This window comes from Lepidochelys olivacea (genome assembly GCF_965140295.1).
Source record: "Lepidochelys olivacea isolate rLepOli2 genome assembly, chromosome: 8".
Lineage (NCBI taxonomy): Eukaryota > Metazoa > Chordata > Testudines > Cheloniidae > Lepidochelys > Lepidochelys olivacea.
The window spans coordinates 69284265-69308809 of NC_140418.1; the positions used below are offsets into that span (position 1 = coordinate 69284265).

The 24545-nt window shown below is 40.4% G+C and overlaps 1 protein-coding gene across 1 annotated transcript in view; it reads left to right on the forward strand.

Annotated features, from left to right (window-relative positions):
• The window catches only part of COL11A1 (collagen type XI alpha 1 chain), a 232216-nt gene that overhangs the window by 45879 nt on the left and 161792 nt on the right, over positions 1-24545 (forward strand). The window contains exons 5-6 of the mRNA XM_084637779.1: positions 11017-11145; positions 24384-24500. Of these exons, the coding sequence (XP_084493905.1) occupies positions 11017-11145; positions 24384-24500 (246 nt within the window). The remainder of the gene's footprint in view (positions 1-11016; positions 11146-24383; positions 24501-24545) is intronic.

Sequence of the window (24545 nt, forward strand, 5' to 3'; positions counted from 1 at the left end):
AGGCAACAGCGAAGGAAAGCACACAGTGACTATATTACTCATATAATCAAGAAAAATAAACCTGAAGGCCTGTGAGCTGGGATTACTTATTTAACCATGGGGAATTCTTGCACAAGGTTGAGTTGACTGTCACATTTGGGGTTGGAGAAAAATTACCATACACATTATATTGACAAAGACCTGGGGTTGAGGGCTGCCTTCCTGTAGAATGTTGAGTTGCATGTATCCATTTTAGGGTTGCCAGGCGTTCGGTTTTTGACTGGAACAGCAGGTCGAAAAGGGACCCTGGCAGCTCCGGTCGGCACCCCTGACTGGGACATTAAAAGTCCGGTTGGCAGCACAGTTGGGGCCCGGGACTAAGGCAGGCTCCTTGCAGCTCCGCGTGGCTCCTGGAAGTGGCCACCAGGTCCTTGCAGCCCCTAGGCAAATGGGCAACCAGGAAGGCTCCATGTGCTGCCTCCACCCCTAGGGCCAGATCCACAACTCTCATTGGCTGGGAACCATGACCAATGGGAGCTGTGGGGGTGGCACCTGTAGGCGCGAGGGCAGTGCGTGGAGCCTCCGTGGCTGCCCATGTGCCTAGGGGCTGCAGTAATCTGGTGGCCACTTCCTGGGAGCCACAGTAAGTGCCGCCAGGACCTCTCACCTCTTCCCGCACCCCAAACCCCTTCCCCAGCCCGGAGTCCTCTTCCGCACCCAAACTCCCTCCTGGAGCCACTCCCCACCCCTCCTCCCAACACCCTGCCCCAGCTCTGAGCCCCCTTCTGCACCCCAAACCCCTCATCCCCGGCCATACCCCAGAGCCCGCACCTCCAGCCAGAGCCCTCACCCCCTTTCCACACTCCAACCGCCTGCCCTTACCTGATGAAAGTGAGTGAGGGCAGGGGAGAGCGAGCGACGGAGGGAGGCGGATGAAGCAAGTGGGGGTGAGGCCTTGGAGAAGGGGTGGGGCAGGGGCAGTGCCTTAGGGAAGGGGAGAGGTAAGGGGCTGGGCAGGGGTGTTCGGTTTTGTGCAATTAGAAAGTTGGCAACCCTAATCCATTTATCTGTTGATCAGTGGGTGTATGGGAGACTACTCCTGCTCTGAGTGTTGTTTAGCATCCACTGAGCATATCCATTGCTGCTCTATATCCTGGGTGAAAGAAGGAGCCTCGTTTCATCAGCCCTTTGAGATTACTACTGCTCATTAGTTTCTCAGGCTGGGGCCTGGAGAGAGGAACTGCCATTAAATTACAAATATATTATGCAGTTTTGCTTCTTATAATAGAATGCGTTTCAGGGCTGGATCTGATCAGGAGGGAGACCTCCAAAGAAACGAATGGTGCTACAAGATGTGGCTGGTATATGGGGCACATGGTACTATTCTTTTGGCTGTCATTACTGACTTAGTGCATCATGTTGTTTATGGGGCAATGTGTGAGGTGCAGATGTTTGGATAAGAAATAAAATTGGATTCCTGAAAACTCACTGACAAAAGAACAAATTCCAGTTTGGGCTACAGTAATTCCCCCCAACAGTTTCAATTACATATGATATCCTTGACTTCCTGTCTTGAGTAGTGTTGCTGTGCATCTCTAAGAAATTGCTGCATTTTATCCAGAGGTGGCTATGTTTCCTTCAGATGTGTGTGAGTAGCAGATTATGTGTAGGATCGAAGGACAGCTTTGTTCCATGTTGCAAAGATAAAAAAATTGTATTCTGAAATAACAAATCTTTTCTTAAAGCTCAAAATATGCTAGTGTGAGTATGGGGTTTCAGCATCAAGAGGACATTGATTTCTATGGAAACTTGGGCCTGTATAGAATATTGCTTTCACAATTTATTGCTTTCATAATTTATTGCTTTCACAGTGCTTTAAGTTGGCAGGCTTTTAGTAAAATGTCTTGCTATAGCTATATTATGCAATGGACCTGGTGTATGGAATATTATATTAAAGGCCAGCAGAACTCTTCAGTCCCTCAGGCATTTGCAGGAAGATTAAATGAATTCTGCAGCAGGTTTTTCTAAATTCTATAGTAATAATATCCAGGCTGTCTAGACTGCTGTTATTTGGAGTCTACGGTTTTACTGTCAAACAGCTAATTAGAGGAGGTTGGCATGTATCCAAAGCTTTAGGGTTTCTAGTGATTTAGTTAAGATTCTACTGCTAGATGAACAGTTTGAAAAGGCACCTTGGAATTGTTATACCTTTACTGGTATATGAAAAATGAAGATTCTGATGTTTCTCTCTAGGGTCCTCTTCATATTGTGTCTGGCACTAGTTTTGTTATGCTTCTGGTACTAACCAGTTAGTCATGCTAAGATTCAAATCCTATCCTTAGATACAAATAAGAAGCACTTATTGATTTTTTTTGGGGGGGAGCACAGAATACGCATCCAAAAGGCAGAATTTGATTCTAACATTTAATCCGTAGCTATGGGAAGCTCTTGATGGATTTCTGATACGTAAGATGGGCATCTAAGTCATTTCCAGATTTTTATACATTAAAATATCTGGCCCCAGTTAAAATAATAATAATAAAAAAAACTTTCCCATGACAGAATGGTCCAAGAATACTTCACTTATTTCAGAATTCAAACCAACTGCCTAATCATGCTGTAATTTCATTTCCCAATTCTGATCAGATCACTGTATCATATGAGAACCCCAACTCCATAATCACTGAGCCCATCCACACATTGGAGTTGTTAAAATGGCTGTTTTGCTGAGTGTGTGAAATTCACTCATGTCAAGAGGGTCCAGCATAAGCCCTCAAAAAGGGCTTGAATGTGACTTCAGTTTTGCATAGACCAGCGGTTCTCAAATTGTGGTCCGTGGCCCACCAGTGGTCTGTGACCTCCATTCAGGTGGTCCACGAATAGTTCCCTCTAAGGTGCACACCTGGGTGGCCACACATGAGAGAATGAAGGGCCACCCACCTAATTAGTGAAGCCGCACAGGAGTGGCTCCACTAATTATGTGCCTACACCCTGGAGAAGGTGCACATGTAAGTGGCCTTGGGGGGAATAGGGCGTAGGTGGGAGGGGGAAGTGGGGTGAGAAGAGGGGGTGGGGGACGTGTAGGGCTGTGGTGGCCAGAGAAAGAGGCGACTTTCCCCAGCTCCAGGGCTGCGGCTGTCAGGGAGAGACTGCCCTCCTTCCCATCCCCAGCTCAGGGGCTGCTGCAGTGAGGGAGAGAGAGAGAGACCCCGCCTCCTTCCCAGTCCCAGCTTGGGGGCTGCCGCAGCGCAGCACGGGAGGGAGGGAAAGACCACCCTCTTTCCCAGCCCCAGCTAAGGGGCTGCCATGGTGGGGGAGAGTGGGCACATCCATTGCATTGGAAAGGTAAGACTACTGATATTAAAATATGAGTTGTGTGCTTTTATTTGCAGAACAAAAAAGCATTAATTATTATTAAGATTTTTTATATAGCACATTTATCCAAAGCGCTTTACAATAGTTAGCTAACGGTACAAACAACATTTGGAAAGATCATTAAGTGGTCCGCTAAGACCCTCAGCAATTTTCAAGTGGTCCACAAAAAAAAGTTTGAGAACCACTGGCATAGACCATGTGCTGGCCTTCTGCACACAGGCAAATTTCACCTTAAGTCATTATTAGTCTATCTTTAATGGAAAGATTGTCTTAGAGACCCAGACAGTAATGTTTGACTACTTTTAGACCTAGGGAACTAGACTGTTAATAGTTATGATTATGGATTGGAGAAACAATAGTGTCACCCTTCTTGCCTTCATATGACGGTGTGATTGCACACATGGCTTTGAAAGTGATAATACTTCTGTTTACCTTTCCGCCTTAGATAATACTGGTATGTGATACTAGAGATGTTATCCTTTGTCAAGGTAAGAGAAACTGAGATCATAAGCAAAGGGAATATAGATGGTATACTTGACTGGGAACACTTGAATAATATACTGTATTTAGGGAGTTTTAGTGAGGTTATGTAGTTAAAAGTGAAGAAAAATGTGTCCATTGTGTTTATAAGAGTGTGTCTTTACTGCAGTCATGGGGTGTGATTGAAGCTCAGGCAGACATACCCAAGCTAGGTTTAATCTCACTAGCTCAGGTACAGGAGCAGTGAAGCTGTGGCAGTACATGATTCAGTGTGGGCTGTATAAACCCAGCTAGAATCCTGGGTCTTTACTTACTGAGCTAGTCATTGCTGAAGCATAAATTGCTGTGGCTTCATGGCTCTCATACCTGAGCTAGCTAGATCAAAGTTCTCTTGCATATGTCTAATCAATCTGCAGTTACACCCTGTGGTTGTGGTTGAGACAGATCCGAAGACAAATGGTACCTAAGACTATTTTTGTGAGGGCACCTTTATTGTAAGTAGGATCCACTAAATCTTTATTCCATATAATAATTAAAGAATTAGTCACTTAAGACCACATGGCACTTAACGTCATCACAGAAGTAGCAAACCACAGCTATTGGTATTTTCCCTTGTCTTTGATTCTTGTTATGGATTTCAACAAAGGTTCTTAAAGAGTGATGTTGACATAACACTAAATATTAATGCTGTGAGGCTGACCAAAGAAGAATATGCATCAGAATAAATGTAGTATGCACAGATTGGAAAGAAAAGTTTACAGTTTACTGTTTTTTTCTGTGAATTGTGTCTTCGAGTCCCATTTCATATAAACAGCTCATTATTTTATTCAGAGCTGTGCAGGATTTTGATCCTCAATAGACTGCAGAAGGTCTACTGAACATCACTACTTAGTTTAATATGCTCTGCAATGTAAAACTGGGAGCACAGGCTTGTTATTCATTTGCCTTTTAAAAGTTCATAGAGAAAATTCCAAAGGTTTAGATTCATCTCATGTTCCTAATATTGAGCTGGACCAGCTCTCCCTTACAAAATTTCCTGGCAGTAGTCCCCACAGGCAGGAGTGGGCACGTCCTCCCACCCCAATGAGTCCACTGCATGGGATTGGAGCTCCCAATTATGTTGCAGGAGGAGTCAGCTGCAGGAGGGGTTCTCTTTCTGCACTGCTACTCTGGTCCTTGCTTTCCTCTAGTAGTACTGTCAGGCATGCTGTTGCCAGTGTGTAGCTTACTGACCAAAAGAGGATCATGTAGGGGTGGCATGTATTATATTTTGCTGGAACACTGGTTTCAGCAGGTTTCACTTTATGTGTAATATCCAATGTACACTTGAGATTTGTGGAGCTACTTGGAATAAGGTGATATTTTTAATGCATGGCCAGATCCCGGGACTTTGATCTCAGGCTAACCAATTATGTGCTCAGGGCACAGAATTACATACCATTGTCCTGTCCCTCTATCTGATCTTCTCACCTCATTGCTGCTATCAATTGTTCCTTCCCTGTTAGACTCTTATGCAACTTCTCTATTGAGTGGTACAATGAAGTTGCAACTGCTGAATATCAACATGGATAAACAACAGAAAGACACCCAATGTTTCTGAACTGATTAAGAAACTCAAAACTTTTCTAAAACAACATATTATAGAGAAATAGGTGAAATAGCTATAACTGGGTCAATATTTTGGTCAATATTTTACTATTTTTGAGTTTGCAAAACCAGAATGAAATTGGAGCAATTAAAAAAATCAAAACTTTAACTGATATTTCGTGCAAAATATTCTCAAATATATAAGTGTTGGGTTATCTTTAATTCGGACGGGGAGGAGACCCCCAAATGCCACACGGGCTAAGCAAATGCCTGGCAAGACGCTTCTCAATTACATCATCATCTTTATCAGTGACTGACTTTAATAATAAAGTTCACTTATTGATCACATTACAAACAATGTTACTAAGTGAATATCAATATCCCTATTTTACATACAAGGAAATGGAGGTTAGAGAGGTTAAGTGATGTTACACAGGTTATAGAACAATTCATTATCAGAATCAGAATTGGAATCCTGGTCTGTTGACTTAGTACTATGTCTTATCTCCTAAATCATAATGCCACCCAGGCAAGTTAGTTATTCCACCTCACTGTATCTTAGGTTCCCCATCTGTAAATCTGTGACTGTGGGCTTGAGTCAAAGACCACTGAAGTTAACAGAAACACTTCTGTTTACTTCTGTGATCTTTGCATCAGATTCAGTGTTTTTAATTATAAACCAAATCCCCAAATACAAAGGAATTAAGATGCCCACAGTAAGCATCACTATTCCCACTATACAGTTGAGGGTCAGTGGAGATGAATGAATCACTTACCATGACATAGTGACTTAGGCACTTGTTCTGATACTGATTTAGGCCCTAATTCAGCAAACTGCTTAAACTCATGCCTAACTTTAAGCACGTCAGTAATCCCATTCAGTACAAGGGAACTACTTATGTGCTTAAAGTAGGGCACATGCTTAAGTACCATGCTGAACTGGAGTCTTACTATATGACCTAGGCTATGTCATTTAGCCCCCATAGACCTCAGTTTTCTCACCTCTATAATGGAGGTAATTATATCTACCTGCTAAACAATGTTTGAAAACTTATATATAAGTGTATCATCATTGACTCAGAGTAAAGCAGTCCTTATACCATCCTCCTACTCATCTCTAATATCAAATCCTGTAGGAAGAAGGAAGGGAAGACTGGTTCAGCAAAGGCACCAAACCTCTGGATTTGGAAAACTCCTTACACAGCATCTGTACATCCTTTCATGGATAGGATTGCCTGAATTAAAGCAATGAGCTGAAATTGTGAGGAAATTTATGCATAATTGTGACTTTAGTGCCACTCAAACTGTTAAATGGAATGAGAACCTCAATAGCATATAGTAATCATATTGTCTGTCTCAGTAAACTCTGTCTGCATCCTTTCCTCTGGGCCTCCATTAGATTTTTTAGCTCACCTAAACTCCTTTTAGATACAACCAACAACACTATGCAGTCCAGTCTCTGCCCTCCTTGTTGAAGGAAGAGGTTTGTACATTTCCTTCCACTTCTGCAATTCTTTTTTCTTGTGCCCCTTCTCATATTTTTATACTATGAGACTCATCTTTTGTTCTGCACATTTTATTCAGGGGTAGCGTAACACAGGGATCATTTAGGTGCCTAATTATAGATATAGAGTCTGATTTCCAGAAGTGTCAATGACCCACAGCTCACTTTAACTTCAGCTAGAATTATGGGTACTCAGCACTTCTGAAAATGAGGCCATTAGGAGACAAACTTTTGGGACTTGGGTTTGAAAGTGTAGGAAAATTGAATACTTATAGATTATTGTACCACATTACACACATGGCTGAAATATGTTTTCAAAAAGACAAATATTTACAATCAATGAATACATTTGCGAAAATCAAAGTCTTTTTGTGGATAATTCTTAAACAGAAAATGAGTGTGTATTTGTCAGATAAACGGCTATGAAAATATCACCCAAGACTGATTACTATAATGATATTAAGGCATTTAGATTGTAGATGCCAGATGGAGTACTAGCTGAATATGCGTGTAGAGCCTGAGTTTGTAGGTTGGGATGGTATTGTTGACTCATCTGTGGTGCCGTCTGTTCAGTAATAACTAGAATAGCGCTGTCGGAACAGTGCTTCCACCATTCATGATAATATTTAAACAAAGCGTGTCACCCTGCCTCCAAGGACAATTTCAGTACAATATACAAGTATTCTAAGAAGCTAAGAAGCCAATCAGAACACAAACAGCATTACCTCCTAGCACAAAGGGAATACGTTTATTGGGGCAAAGGGAGGGGAAAGAGGGGAAAAAAGGAAAAGGCAATTCTCAGTAAAACAAACAGAAAATCAATCAATTTATTGACACCTCCCACATGCCTGGCTGGCTGGACCACTGGGTCCTGAGACCTCAGAGTGGTGGCTGCCTGAGTAGAAATGGAATGCTCTCTAGCTGTTTTCAGAGCTCCCCTTTTATGTGGGCCTATCGCTGGCAGATGGGCAGTGCTGGAAAGTGCAATCAGTGGATCAGGAGTATCTTTAAACAATTTTCAGGAACCTAAACCAAATGATAATAACAAACGGAGAGCTTTTTGTCCTGTATAAATGTATAGTCCTACACAACAATCCCATGCCAAAATTCTGTGATGTGTCAGTCCAGTGCAAAGCAAAATCCAGCCTACTCACTGACTTACCCCAGTTGCTTTGCTTAAACTTAACTATCTATCTAAATAGACAGTGGCTTCTGAGGTATTCCCTTGCATGCTCACAACAGCTGAGTCAGTGTGGATGCTGATCTATCTGGGCATCTCAAGAACACAAGCAGCTGGGTAGTCCACAGCAGGCTGTCTGAACTGGAGATTCTTCATAGTCTTTGCCTTTTTTCACCCAAAGAAGAGAGTGCTGGCTGGGGTCCAGCAGGATAAGGGTCAGCGTCTTCAGAGAACTCAAAGTATCTGGGTTCCTCCCCACCAAAACTGACTCCTTTGGTTGCTTGCTCCCTCTAGCTTGACCCTTCCCTTCACTCACTCAGTATTGATCTGGCTGGGGGAAAGGTGAGGAGCAGCAGGGTATAAGAACTGTTTACTCTTTCCAGGAACACTTAGTACTAGAGCTTCAGGCATTAGTCAGACACTGACTATGCACAGCCACTCACAGGAGTAAGTTGCACCCCATGGGGTTACCTTAAGAATAATTATGATAAATATTTAGCACATAAATAGTACTTTTCATGTGTAGATCTCAAAGTACTTTACAAAGATCAGGAAGTATTAATAGACCAATTCTACACACAGGGAAAGTGAGGCACAGGGAAATTAAGAGTCTTATCCTACATCATGTTACAGAGTCAATGACAGAGCTGGATGAGAGGTCACATGTCTGTTTGCTAGACTGTTGTATCTATCAATACACTTCTAACAATATTTATAGAATTATTCTGACAACTGACCTGACAGCCTGTGAAGTAAATGCAATACATGAGACAGTTACAGTTTCACTGAATAAAATTTTTTGCATTAACAAGTGTGTAGATTTGAGGTGCGTATTCAGTTACTGCAAATTAACTAAATATATCAGCTCAGATAATATGATAAACAATTTGGCAAATACTTACAAATATATTAAATGCTTTGGTAAAAGTTGTAGAAATGCAAAGGTTCTTTTTTAGTTATGAGCAGAGCTGGAGGGATTTGGGGGGGGGTTGCGTTCTGTAACTTTGCCTTTTATATGGAAACAATACTGTATAAAGTTGTTAATTCCTCCAAAATATGTATATGGAAAAATTTTCAACTACTGTTAATTTTTTAAAAATCGCTATTAAGAGGTTTACAGTCACTTTGAAAGCTTTGAGATAATTGTGAATTTTCACAGCTTTTTTGTAAATTTTGCATTTGCAATACTTTATTAATTTATTAACTTGCAAAAGCAAACTGGTAGGGTTTTTTTTCCTCATTTTTGTAAAAACGGAATAAAATGTTGTTGTTAAGGTCCATATTTAAAAATATCAAGTAATAGAAGCACCAATAAACCCCCTAAATTCCATTTCAGGAAAAAAAATTGTACTTATAGGATTTGACCTAGAATATATGCTAAGCTTCAGCAAGATTATATTTGTGCCTGAATAATAAACCCATGAAAATAGGATTTTATAGTGGACATGTTGGCAGATTTTCTTTAAATAGTTTAAATGGTGTCACTACATTAAGAAATAAACTAGGAAACCAGAAAGCTTGCCTTAAAAAATGATCAACATATGATTCTTGCTGATACTCTTGGCAGTGCTATTTTTGCTATCCAGAGTAGTGGGTCTTTTCTGGTATGATGTTGTTTTTACACATTATACACAGGGATAGATAAGAAAATAACATTCTGTATTAACTGGTAGAACGTTTGTTTTGATACATTTCATATTGTATGTTCAGATATCACTTATTGTAGTTCCATTTGTCATTGAAAGAGACTATGATTGGGTTTAATTTTAGCTTTTTTTTTCTTTTTCTTTTACTCTCCGTTTTGCAGTACAGTTGTGATACAAACTCTTGGAATTACAGCGCTGATTGCTTGCATGCTGAGTTTCATGCTGGCAGTAGGAAGTGCCCCAAATTAAATCCTAGGAATTTAGACGAGTTGTTCCCACTGACCAAGTATGAAAACTGTACGAAAATGATAGCTCAGGAGTTGTACCTTCCCAGCCCCCTCACTTCCAAATAAATAAAATGTTCAAGCAGAGATTTACAGCTTGTCCAGTTGATATAAATTGATGTAGCTCTTCAATCTGACCAATAATATTTGGTAAAGCAGTCATTCAGAATAGCAGAAGCAATACATACAAATAAATGTAATTAAGTCAAGAAAACTTAAGCATGAATAACTACTGTGTATCTGTTGTCTCTGGTAGATTACTGGACTATAAAGACTAATGCGGGAGGAGTGGCAGGGCCAACTGTGAATTAATTAAAGTGCAAAAAAATAAGATTAAAACATTAAAGAAGAGCTTTATTTGCTCGATGGTGTTACAAGCAGATCAATTCCTAATAAGTTGAGAATGTATTTCTTATTGATTTTACTGATATCATACGAATTTTATTCTGCCACTGAAATGCATTAATAAGTCCTATTAACAGTTATGGGAGCTGAATGTGTTTACTGACAGCAAATGAGACTTCAAGAACATGTCCTCAACTTTGGAGTTGCAAAAAAGTGTGTTATGTTGACAATAAATTGTTTTTTTGCTACCGTAAGTGGATTAAATGCAAATATATGTCATCATATCGGTTATTCACAAATGGTTTCCCTTGATTATTTTACCATCAGTGGTGTGTGACTTTCACCTCGATTACATTTTTTTGCTCCCTGACTGGATAACCAAAACATTAATAAACAAGCGGAGGAAAAAATGATTTCAAAATGGCTGTTCAAAAATTCTAGAATGCACTCCTAGCCTCATTGAGGTCAATGGCAAAAAAGTCTAAATTGAAATTAAGTCATCTATAGATTATTTAAATGTTACTTGATGCATATAATGAAGCATCTGATGTATGCTTTACACTTCCTGTTTTCTTCTGTGACCTGCAATGATGATATTTGTTTTTGTTAATTTAATCTATTTATGCTGATCTGCAGGGTGATATCCAGCAGCTGTTGATTGTACCTGATCCCAGAGCAGCATATGACTATTGTGAGCATTATAGCCCAGACTGTGATTCCCCTGTGCCCAATGCTCCTCAAGCTCAAGAACCTCAAGTTGATGAGGTGAGTAATCACTCATGTATTACTAGATTTATTGAACATTAGCAGTTGTGCTGGATACATATTAACTGGGGAACATTTAATTACAGTTAAAGAGCATTCATTGTCCTGGACATGCAGGAAAAGACAAAATGCAAGGGAGGAGGATACAGGGGGGTGTATGTGTGACTACTCAATACCTGTTTATCTTTGGCATTTCATGGCATGGCTTATCACGATGGCCATGTCTACAATTACAAACTTACAGTGACACAGCTGGACTGTTACAGCTGTGCTGCTGTAAGAGCACTCGTGTAGCCGCGTTATGCTGGTGGGAGAGAGCTCGCCCATCGACATCATAAACCCAGCTCAATGGGCGGTGGTAGCTATATCGTGGGAGTGCGTCTCCTACCCACATAGCGCTGTGCACACGAGCTCTTATGCCGGCAAAATTTATGTCACTCGGGGCGGGTGTGGTATTTTCACACCCCTGAGCAACAAAAGTTTGGCCGACATAAGTGCTAGTGTAGACATGGCCTCTGGCATTTAAGCACCAGCATATTCAACAGAAGTTTCAACTAACTCTTTGTTACTATACGCAGCATCATGAAGTTCGTTTAAAAAAAAGGTTTAGCAGTTTGACAAAGTAAATATGTGTTTACTCAGTTATAGTTATTTTCTTCTCCTTGTACATTTATGAGCAGGTTTTCAGAGGTGCTGAATATCCTCAGCTGCCAATGAAGTCAATGGGAGCTGTGAATGCTAGTCAGCACTTGCGAAAAATCGGAGTAGATTAGAGTAGATAAAACTTCCAGTGGCAGTGCCAATGAATGGAGGCATATGCGTGTGTACGTACAAAATTCCTGCTGAAACAAAACTTCAAATCAAATTTTCAACCAGCTCTACTAACTGGTGGACATTGACAAGGATAAAGCAGACTACGTAATATTTTCTTGACGGGCAATAACTGTTAGTATTCCAGAAACAGATAGTCATTTTGCGCCATCCTCACTGGTGTAAACTGGAACAGCTTCACTGAACTCAAGGTTACTACATTGGTTTACACCAGCTGAGGGTCTGGGCCTGTGTATGTTACATACATTCTGAATATGTGTCCAGGATTTGTCTAGAACAGTGGTTCTCAAAGCCGGACCGCCACTTGTTTAGGGAAAGCCCCTGGCAGGCCAGACCGGTTTGTTTACCTGCTGTGTCCACAGGTTCAGCCGATCATGGCTCCCACGGGCCGCGGTTTGCCACTCCAGGCCAATGAGGGCTGCGGGAAGCGGCACGGGCCAAGGAAACTTACTGACTCTGTTTGTGACTTTTTAACCAGTCATGACTCCGAATTTTTCTCATTTATGGAACAATTTCAGTTAGTGTTATTATTATTATTATTATTGAAGAAGAAGAAGAAGAAAACCTCCTGTTGATATTCTGTAGGTGATAGGTGGGGGAAAGATGATTTCTTTCCAGAGGGCAGAAAGCAATAAATAGCAGAAAACAGAGGATTGGTAATAGAAATTAAAAGAATGGTGTGTGGTGGGGTGGGGGGAGTGGAGATTTTTCACCAGAACTTCATGAATTACATCAGTGAATCTGCTTCACTTTCCTTGCCTGATGAAAAACCTACATTAGTTCTGTGCTTTGAGGGCTTTCTAGGAGTAGGCCAGAAAAAAATTAAAAATGAAGGGCCAGGTCCTCTGCTGGTGTAAATAAGAATAGCTCCTTGGGCTTCAGTGAAGCTACACCAGCTGAAACTCTGGTCCATTAGGTCTCTGGAGGCATTGTGATCTTGGTAGGCTAATGAGGTAGTGGTGTGATGTCCTTACAGATGGGTGTGTGACTGATAAGTATCAGTGTCATGAGCTGCTCTCTTGGGGCAGCCACTACATTTGCTTGCAGTCTTAGTCCTTAACATGTACATAAACATTTTAAATGTATTGACCATGCAGGTCCCACCAGTGGCTTCTGTCAGACATTGTTTAGCTGGATGCATTTTGAGACTAAATTAATTACAATATTCATATTAAAACAAACACAACCCCCTTCCCTCCCAAGAGTCATCAGAGGTCATACACCATATTACAGTTTGGGGCCTCCAAATCCTCAGTGTGTTTGCAGATTGGAATTGTGCTTTGAATTTAACAAAAAAATAAAAAGCCAGATATGTACAAAACAACATTATCACCTAATATCACCGCTCCCTCTCCGGGCCAAGAAATAAACCCATTCCTGAGAAGGAAGAATTGTAGGCACTACTAGAAAGCAGGGAGCTCATTTAAAAGACTTTTCTCTTATCTAACCTCCCTCCCCCTTGAAGAGCTGGAGTTAGTTTTTTTTTAAAGTTATTAGAGGGGGCTTCTGTGGTAGATCAGATTTTCCCATAGATAAGTGCTCTGCATCCCCACCATCCTAACCTCCAAAGCAGAATCTGCTCCTTACTAAGGCTAGTATGGCCCACAAAGTTGCCTTTTCCCAACCTGGTTCAGGCTACTAGAGGTGGAAACTAAGTCTCCAGTCCAGCCATGTGTCATGTGTGCACCCACAAGAGCCCTACTGAAGTCACATGTATGATCAAGGCCTAAATCTAGAGTGTGAATACATACTGGCTGTGGCTGCTGCTGCTGAATTATTAGATTATGAAACATCATTTATAAGGGATGTAACATCTGCTATGTGAAGCAGTGCCCAGGGTAGCATGTGCATGCTTTCCATCAAGAATGAATATAAAAGTATTGTTTTAATTGCCCGCAGTCATAATATTATGTTTATACTATGCCATAGCTAAAAGTTGGAGGCTGGAGTAAGCAGCAGCAGCTGTTGGGAGATAGTATTCACTTGTAGATTATACAGATGTATAAAATCTTTTATTGTAACTATAATACCTACACGAATGCACATTTATTTATAGTTACATCTGTGATCATACACTGTAGATATATATTTAGTGTATCCTTTGGTTGCCAAACATAATCCAGTACAAAGACTGGAGGAAGTGTCTGTATTCCATGAAAGAGAAGCTGAAATGGGGATAGGGTAAATGACATTTGTGCTGTTGCACCTAGAAAATTAAAGCTCATTCATGTTGATACCACACATTTCTTCACTAACACTCCTCTGAAACCTCCTGAGTTGTCCATAAACTGGAAGATTTAATCTGGGAATACAGATGAATTTGTAGATCACTGGAAAAAATGTCTGAAGAGCAAATATCTGTTAAGAAGATGTAGGCCTTAAGTAACCCTGTGAATTTACTTGTGACCACTATGTGACCTCTACAGCATAAAAACCATTTGCTCTTTTACAACTGGTGATTTGGAATATCAATTTTGAATTTGTCTCAGATGAACTAACCTGAGAGTTTCACTCTGCTCTAATCTGTAGATTTATTGGTTGCTGATTCTGAATGGCTGTTTCAGTAAAGATTTTTTTTAATGCTGTTTTAAAGTAGAAGTAAAAAAGAGAGAGGGGAGCAGGATTAATACTCAAAACAGAAGAAAATTGGGGTTAAAGATGTATTTTTAAAATCAATTTCATGACCTTTTGGAATCTTCACACACAGTTCTTGCATCATGTTTTGGTGCTAGAAAAGGGATAGCGAATTTCCCAATTTATTTTTTTCACAACTTGGAAAGTTTTTCTTTTCTAGCAAGTGCCAGCTGAAGTTTTACTTTACAGGAGTCACCATTAAAACATCTTCATTTGCCAATGGTTACTGCACCGGTATCTAAGATATCACCAGTTTTCTCTATACTTAGTCCAGAAATTAACTGCAGTGTCTAAAAACATTGGTAAATATGGTGTATTTTAAGTGTGTAACAGGTGTGACTGTTTTTCTGTGCACTTGAAATATCTTAAACTTTGCTGTTCGCAGAGACTGGCTGCCTTTCTGTGTGCCATTTAGGGTAGACTGTTATGGAGGTAAAACATATAAAATGTGATGAAACTTTGATTTTACTCTTTCTTGTTTTGTTCTAAACTATCTAAACTATATGTCATACAAATTGAAATTTGCTGTTTCTGTATGTGGAAACACTACTGTAATTGCTGATTTACTAATAGCAATCTCTATACTCCCTATTAATCTGTTTTTTGCTATTGGTTGTTCTTTTCTGCTCATAAGGTGTACATTAATTTCTGCTGGTTTGTTGCAACCATCTTTTTGATGATTACCCTACATGCTTTTGGCTATTTTTGGTACCTTGGAAATGTAGGTGCATTAGGGATCTTTTACTTTTAGACTTGGTGAGTATCGAGTGATGTCCTGTTGTCATAAAGCCAATAAAGTATACACCAGAGTAAATTTCCCTAACTATGCGGAAGCTGTTTTCCCCTCTGTCAGAATTTTTTTTCCTGATTATGCAAAGTGAAGAGGGTCTCTAGCGGCATCTCCCAGATGGACCATAACCAAATGCAAACTAAGTGAATGGGACAGATACAGAGCTCCAGCTTTGGTTCTTAGAAGTTCTAAACAAAGGGGAGTAACTAGATCTCATTTGAAACAGAAAATCAGGTTGTTTCAGGCCCATCATTAATAAAACTATTGGGACTGTTGATATCCACCAGAAAGTATCCTTATCCTTCTGTCTTGAGATACTGACATTGTGTTTCCTGCCCATATTTGATGATGAAGGTTGGGCTTTTGAGAGTTCACAGTATATTTGGTGACATTAGGTAAGGGCTCTGTTTTGGGGGGAAATAAATGAAGCTGATACTGTGCTCACTAGACAGCTTAGAAAATGGGCATACAATGTATTGGGGTAGAGGTAGGCCATGAGACTCTCAGCTCACTACGTGGAACCTCCCTTCTGGCTTTCACTGAGGCATCTGGGAGGGGTTAGGGAAGTGGGGGAATCCTTACCTATTGAGAGAAGACAAAATAAGGGAAAAAAGCAAAGAAAGAGAGGAAAGCGTTTCTGTAGGATGTGAGGGTGATGTGGAAAAGAGAGGGGGGCTCTCTGTACTTCTCATCCCTCACGTTAGAAGCCTAACAAACATTACACTCCTTATGAAGGGGTGTAGTGATTAATGCAGTGTCAGCAGAACATTTGGATCGTACAGCATGGTGAGACATTAGGGGGCTAGTGGCTAGCTAGTCTATTCAGAGATATTACAAGGGTGTTTGTGGACACACCTATGGCAAATTAGCCATTTATACTAAAGACACATCCTCTGGTGTATGTGGTTTTTTTAAAGTTTTTAATTTCACCGAAACCTGCTGGATATGATTTCATGTTTTAGTCCTACATTGGGTTATAAGATTAAGTTACTTCAGCAGTAAATTCCAAATAATGCCAGTCTCCTTAGAGAGAATGTCCAATAAGATCTCATTTCTTTAGGATACCAAGCAAACTAGGACATGTGCTATATTAGTGCTGCAAATTTCACACATAACTGAATGACTTTACTGTTTATTGAGAGAACCTCTTTTGTACTGAGTCTACACTTCAGGTAGGAAGAGATTAAATATTAGGACCAGATTATGTCAAAGGGGAAGAAAGAAAAATCTCTGCCTGATATTTTCAAGGGGGCCTAAGGTAGTTAGGCACCCAAATCCCTTGGGAATTCAATGTGAGTTGGGCCCTAACTTCCAAATAAACACCTTTGAAAATCTCATCCTCTGCCCTTTGTCAAAATCTTCCCTAAACCCTAAATAAAAATGTATTAAATTCAATTCCAGCTAAATCACATTAGACTGGCCACAGCCACCTTTCAAAATTAGAGAAGAAAAAGACCTATCCAGCCATCCATTCCATCCTCCTCAATGTTGGATTGGTCCCTGTAGTATATTTTTTAGTGAATTGTCCAGACTAGTCTTCAAAGGTCTCAGCCATGAGAGTTTCACTTCTTCCCTTGGAAGATTATTCCACAGCCTAATAAATCTCACTGTCTGACTTGTAGAAATGGCTCCCAAAAGGGAGCTCTACTTTCTTTCTTTTGGACCTGTCCGAAATTCATGGAGTTTTTTGGAAGAAATGAAATGTATGCTTTCAGTGATATGTGCATGGAAGCGAAGATGCAAATGGCACCTACACATGCTATCTTGAAGACTTCAGGCACCCTTTTTTATCTTGTTATTTTATTATACCTTCTTTCAGCTCTTTTGATGATTAGAAGATCTGGTTTTCCATGGAATAGGGTGAGGCAAATTTTCATGTCTAGCATAGGATCTTCATCCATACTTGGAGAACTACAGTTAACTAAATTAGCAGGCGGTAGACATAACAAACTTTCTAATTCTGAACAAACTATTGGAGTCTCTTTTTAAGGCAACGGACTTAACAAACATTGTAAGTATTTTGGTAGCTACTGATGGTCATCTGCTTATTTATGGCACCTTCATCTCCTCCATGCACATTGCTTATGCAAGGTGATGCAAAGATTGTCTTTTAGGAAGATCACGTTTAGAACTTTTCCCATCTGTTTGAGGGGTGACAACTGCTGCCACCTATGCTTGTATCTGTTGGATTTTTAAAAATTCTCCCATTTTGGTTGGCATCCTTTCACTATTTTATTTCATTTTATAAAGTGCTAATATTCCTTGAATTGTTCAGAGAGATCTCTGTTCCTCTTTAGCTAGGTAGGTGGCTTCACTGACTCTCTAGAGATATCTCACTTTGACTGTATTGCAATATTTTGTTCTATGATACGGATTCCTAGCTCTCATTTTTTGTTTGGCTCCTGCCTTATTTGTGGTCATTTTATTAATTGTTCCCTGTCACCAGCTGTAAGAGTTTTTTTTTTTTTTTTCACAAATGAAAGCTACAAAAATTTACAGTTGATAAGAAATTTTTTTTAAACTTCCAAGTAATTTCTGGACTGACAGTAGAAGAATCAATTTTTAAAGTAAGGTTCATCTCAGAATGTTTAAGCCATTCCTACAGTCAGAATCTGTCTTGCCTGCTGCTGCTGTTCTGGTGCCCCTTACATTCATTTGATGAAGAAAACAGTGCATCTATTTAACTGAAGCTGCATGACAATCTGGTTGTGTAATATAATCACCCTGCTTGCTCTGGTAAAGAAAGCATGAGGTCATAATGGAAAGATTTTGTCTCATCAACGAACAGCAGGTTTTATTCTTCATTGGGCTTCTATGAAAACACCCATATGCAATAGTCATTACAAGAATAGCTGTGCTGTAACTATTGGTGGTCTTAAAATGCAAGAGAAAAGAACAAAAGAAAATTGCATTATGCTTGGAATGTCTGTTACTATTATCTGAAACCCTGTACTGAGCTCCAACTGTTGTCTCATTTTGTGGTCCTAGTTGCACTTCAGACACCACTACTACCCTCTTTTCAGTATCCATGTGAAATCACTGGGGAAGATAATGATAATAATTAATATGGGACTGAATAAACTCCATGGTTGCCGGTGTGCTGAGAAACTCATCTCTATGTCTCTTTTTTCATCGGACCCATATATAGTGTAGCCCTTGACAGGCCTTCCCGATGTGCACCACAGTTGAAAGACGTGTGACAAAGCTCAATGTGGACAACAAGGAAGTGAGTTGCTCAGCTGTGACAGGTGTTTTTTTGTACGTGGGGAAGTTTATAACCACTTCACAAATTGAGGGCATTTGCCTGACCATTGTCAGAGTGACTCACAATCACAATCATCAGTATTCATTAATGCTTCTAGACTCTTGGATTCCATCATTGACCAGAAATAACTTTCTTTTGGAATAGCTGGCAAAGAACATTTTGGGCCTTCTTTTCATGTAGTCTTCATTGTTGTCATCCATACCTTTATTCTCTCCAAGATTGACCTTTGCAATAGACTTTCTCTGGGATTATCTACAAAAGCCACTGAGAAGCTCCAGTTGGTCCAGAAGACAGCTGCCTGCCATCTAACTAAACTGTGCCAGCAATAGCCTATCACATCTCTGGCTCACTTTCCGTGGTGGCTGCCAGTAACCTCCCAGATTAAATTCAGGATACAGATCACAATCTATATATCCTAAATAGCATAGGCCTAGATTACCTAAAGGCTACATCTGTATCTGTGATCTATCTATGTATGGGTAACTTCTGCTTTTCTAGAATGGTGGAACAATAGGTACCAAGTGTGAAACTTGTAGGATGTGACAAACGGGAATTCTCAGTTTTTGGACAAAACCTTTGAAAATTGCTCTCACCACAAACACATTTAAGTACAAATCTGACTACGTTTAAAAAGAATTGGAAGGGACATCCCTTTGCCCAGGCTTTCACTGATGATGCAATATGAAATTCTGGCGACTTGGGCCTGCATTTTCGAAGGTAGCCACTAACTAAGTATACTTTGATTTCTGGTGTCCAAATTGAGACATACAGTGCCAGATCTTCCAGACATGCAGTATACCCACACCTCCAGTTGATGTTAGTTGGAAATAAAAATCAGGCCCCGGTATTAGAAACTGAGCGCTCAGAAATTGAGGCACCCAAAATTAGGACAGGTGACATGTGGGGGATGCCGGGCCCCCTCCCTGCAAGGCAGCTGGTGTAGCTGGCAAGCTGGGAGCTGTGGCCATGGGGATAGGAAGCAGCAAGCAGCTCGGAGATTCAGGGAGAGCTGGTGCTTTTGCTGCTGTCCCTCCCCGCAGAGCTAATACGTGGGAGCTGCAAGTAGGGGCCACTGGGGGTAAGAGGGGGACATGCCTGTGGAGGCATGACCTAAGCTGTTGGGGGGGACCTTTAAATTGTGCCCCGCACACTCTCAACAGGCACCCGTCATCTCTTGCTAAGTAAGTTGTAGTTTCCATTGGTGGGCAAAGGGCATTCTGTGGGGAAATCATATCTTTAAGGTGCATCTTTAATAGGAGGTGGTGCAGAGACACACTTTCCTGGGGGAGCACAGGGAGGGATTGTGCCTCAGGGAGCATCACTTTAAGATGGGGCACATCCCTTTAAGATGGTGCAGTTTGTGGCTGTTGGTGTAGCTGGCTCTGTGTAGTGGGGAGAAGGCATGCTTCCCTCCACTGGTTGTGTAGTGTGCACCCCCAGAGTTGTACAGGGGAAGCAGCTGTGTGCAAGGCGAGAAGGGTAGAGTCACTGAATTCTCCCACTAGCCGTCCTGTATAAGGGCTAGCCACAATCTAATTTAATGTGTGCCACATGTTGACCACATCTCCTGACATGTAGCCCCCACTCCAGAATGCCCTTCTGAGGCTCCGTAATATCACAAAAAGCATACAGACAGGCATCTCCATGGTCTTGGGGGTAACCTGCACCAGGGAGGAAAACTTACACCCCACATTTCTCATTTACCTATGTACTTTCTGGTTTGTGAGCCTGCATAGCCATGGAAGACCAAATGTGCCTCTGTTGTTTTGAGAGTAGAGCATATTTAAGGAAGGTTTCATTTTCATTAGTAGAAAGGAATAAAACATAAACCTGAAAAAGTAAAATATTTCCCAGTTGATTGTGCATGATGCAACAAAGCCCTCCACATATCCATGCTTTTGTGTGTGTGCATTTTCTAGTTCTCATTCATAAATGTCTGGCTTTTCAAACTGCGCCTCTGGCACAATTTACAATTTACTCACCACGCTCCTTTTTTTACACTAACATACTTGGCGCTGATTGTTTTCCCCCAGTCAAAATTTCTTTTGAGTTTGTGGCCTATGAAGAACGTTCTCTAACCCGTTCCTGTAATTTTATTAACCACATAGTTGGCACAGGCCTGCATAGCTTTACCTTCAGAAATGCAATCGTATTGACATTTGTAAGTTAATTATAATACTAAGCAAAACACAATTATATTTGAATGGTTAAAAGTGCAAAAATGAATATAGAAGTGAGAGCTATTTGCTTGCTACCTTTCCATTTCACTGCAATGTTATTGTTTACTACTTCTCTATTTCATTGTGATGCTTATTTCAGAGAGTTAATATATTTCCTTTGGACAATTATTAAAATGAACGCACTCACAGTAGTATTTGTTTTTCTTTCAAATTCCCATTAATGAAATATTACTTTCCTTAAATGTCTTTGTTTACCTGTCCCTTTGTATTTTGGATGAATACCATTTAACATAATTCACCCCTGGTGTAACACTATTGGCTTCAATGGAAATTACATCAGGCTGGATTTGACCCATTTTGTTTGGCTGCAGAAGCGTTTAAATGTATATGATTGATTCTCTCTGGCTGGCCTGTCAGGGTGGCTTAGTTTCAGGTATTACTTTCCCTTGAAAACAGAACCTTTTTCTTCCATATCAGTACAGTTGCCAAGGACCCACTGGCAGAAAACGAACAAATCATTTTTGTGTATTTATGTTCCATTGATATTTTAAAAGGGCTCTTTTGATGCAGTTTTTATTTTTTTTATTTTATGTGGTTATTAATTGCCTCCTAGACACTTCAAACTACAATTTCCTTTCTGATTCATCAGTTTTGTTCTTCATTAGGAATACATTGTGTCTGTCTGTGTTTCCAGAGCTGCTGGAGCCCAAACAACTGCCTTTGATTACTTCCTTATCTGTACAAAAGTAGCACCATCATGGTTGACCTCTGGGATGTGCAGACTTCTGCAATCTCTTCTGCAAGTTAAAGTCTTTCCATTTATTTTGCTGGGAATCGGATTGGGCCCTAACTCAAAGGCAACTGGGGAAGAATAAGCACACATACTTTACATGCACTAGTCTAAAATGGTGCCTGTTCTGTACTATATAAATAAAGTCAAATTCTGATTGCCTAACCTATGCAAAGGCTGGACTTTCTGAAATGGTATCTGACATCAGTAGGAGCATTCACTTGAGATAATCAAAGCATGGTTTACCTCAGATAATGTAAGTCTCATTGACAAATTGGCAGATTAAAAAGACAAAACTGTTTCACAGAGAGGACATTCTACACCAGGTTATAACAATTTTAAGTCACATTCATGGCCTAACTAAATCAATGCTGTATGTTCAAAAGTGCTCTTCATAAATATGAAATATAGTTTTGTGAGATTAAAAATATGCTCCAATTATACCTATCAATGTATCATATAAATATATAACAGGTGTTTGTTTGTTTTCTGTATTGAAACAGCCATCTATTCCATTCAGTAACAAATTGCCTAATTATTAAGGACAATCTATATTTTCTTTTTATAGATGCAAACTATCAGTGCAATAATTTCATTTCATGAAAAAGCAAGAGACTTCAAAGTGGTGTTAATTTTGATTTCAAAATGTATAGATATCAGTAACAAAACTGGTGATTGTAATAGAACATCACACATTTTGTTTAAGCCCCAGTGAATAGTTAGGATTGTGGCAGGGATGAAATGGCAAAAGTCAAGTCAAAGGGGATTGTAGGGGCTCAGGACCTTTTAGGATCAGTTCCATACTATTGGAGAAGAAGAAGAGTCTGTTCTCTATATTTTCTTCTAATTAAAATGTCTTCAAGTGTCAGAAAGATAACTATACCAAGGTGTCTGGCCAGCATAAGATGGTAAACCAGCATCTTGGGCCAAATAATGTAACTTTTTTTGGAACACAGACACTATAGTTTTAGTCCTGCCAACAATTTCTCCTAAAGTCTCAATACATTCCTTAATGATAATGGTATTTATCACTCCTATAAATCTTTAAAACCCTTTATAAATATAATTAATTAAACTCAGCAATCCACTGAGATCGGTGAATATGCGCTTCATTTTACGGATGGGGACACTGTGACACAGGAAGAGTAAAAAAGAGATTTTAAAGCCACAAAGGGCAGTGAGGTGCCAAATTCTCACTGGGAGCCTTGGAAAGTTTTCCTCTAAATGACACTACTAAGGCCATGCAGTTATGCAGATCCTAGCTACATCTTCATCCCCTTTGCACTGCTATCGTGTAGCAAAGAGTCCAGAATGTGGCCCTGACTGGACAACTGTGGGTTCTCGAGCTCTGTCACCCACTCCTGACTCTCTAAAATAAGGATCATATTGAGAGGAGCAGAGGTGTGGCTGGAGCATGTTGTACTTTGGTAGCCCCTATTCAGTATAACAGTTCCAAGGGGGTATTACAACCTCACAGGGTTTTTAGCAGCCTGGAGGCTGCTCTAATTTACTGCATGGGGGCAAACCCATTCCAGGCACAAGGGAACGCAAAGGTAGTTTAATGAAGCCTGCTTCTTTCCTCAGCTGTGCTGAGTGGCTCTCTATTACATCTGATGATCTGGCCCAGTGAGTTAGTGGCAGAGCCAGGAATTCCTCGCTCCTAGGTTCATAGTCACATCACTACAAGAACTAATTCTAAACCTAATTGCTCTTTTAAAATCTTTGGGAAAAATTCTGATATAAATTGTTGTAGCTTCATTTAAATCAGTGAAGCCACAACAATTTATACAAGTTAAGATTCCGTGTCTTTGAATTTAATTGTGACTATAAGGCACCAGCTGACATCGAGAGCACTGGGGAGCTCCAGGAGCTCCTCAGCATACAAGAGGAGCATATCCATTGCTGCTCCCTTTAAACGTGTGAAATGTATGTTACTTACCAGCTCACCTTCCACTCCACTGTCCTATTTGGTATGGCTAGTGCTGCGAGCGGCACTATCCAGTTGCAGAATTTGGCTTCAGAGAAGTGCAGGGACTGCAGCTATGGCTGCCAGGTGTGCAGGGAGTCGAGGAGGTGTACTTGTACCTTCCCCCACATGCTGCATATCCATGCAGGGGTCGGGTAGTTTTCAGGGTAGAGGCCTCTCACCTGAGTAGGAAGTTAGCTGTTTTCCTATTCAGGATACTTAAGGTGTGCCACTGTCATGTCCCTGGCAGTTCTGGTTACCATTTCAGAAAGTCCAGCTTTTCCAGATGTTATTCTTCAGGACGTGACAATTCAGTAGTGGAAATGGAACACCATTTCTAGAAATCACAGTTTGTGGAAATAAGATGCTTCTTTGCAGAGGGCATGTAGGGAGAGGAGTCCAGGTAGAGAGATGTGGAGAGAGAGTTTTCTATTACGTTATTTGTATGTAAAATGATATACAAAAATATGGTTCAAATGACAGTGGGGAACTCCCCATAATCCAAATTATAGCTGACTATTCTGCGCAGCCCAATAAAGGAATTCATTTTCCTGTCACCAGTACTTGCTTTTTCATTACTTTTGAATTGTATTATAAAAAAGAAAATAAGAATTCTTGCTAATGAGTGCTTTTTCAATGAATAACTATGTTGAATTATTCATGCTGCCTTAATCCCCTTAAACTTTACTCTCAAGTAAAGGTTAAGATGCTTTCCAATATTGCTAATATAGTTTGCTGCCACTAATATAGAAATGCCTGATATTTTTCCATTTGTAATGTAGTACGCAACTGAAGATTTAATCGAATATGACTATGAGTATGGGGAAGCAGATTATAAAGAGACTGACACTGTAACAGAGGGACCCCCACTATTCAAGGAGACAATAGCACAAACAGAGGTAACAAAATCTGGTCCATTTGCTGTGCAGTGTCCTGCTGTCCTC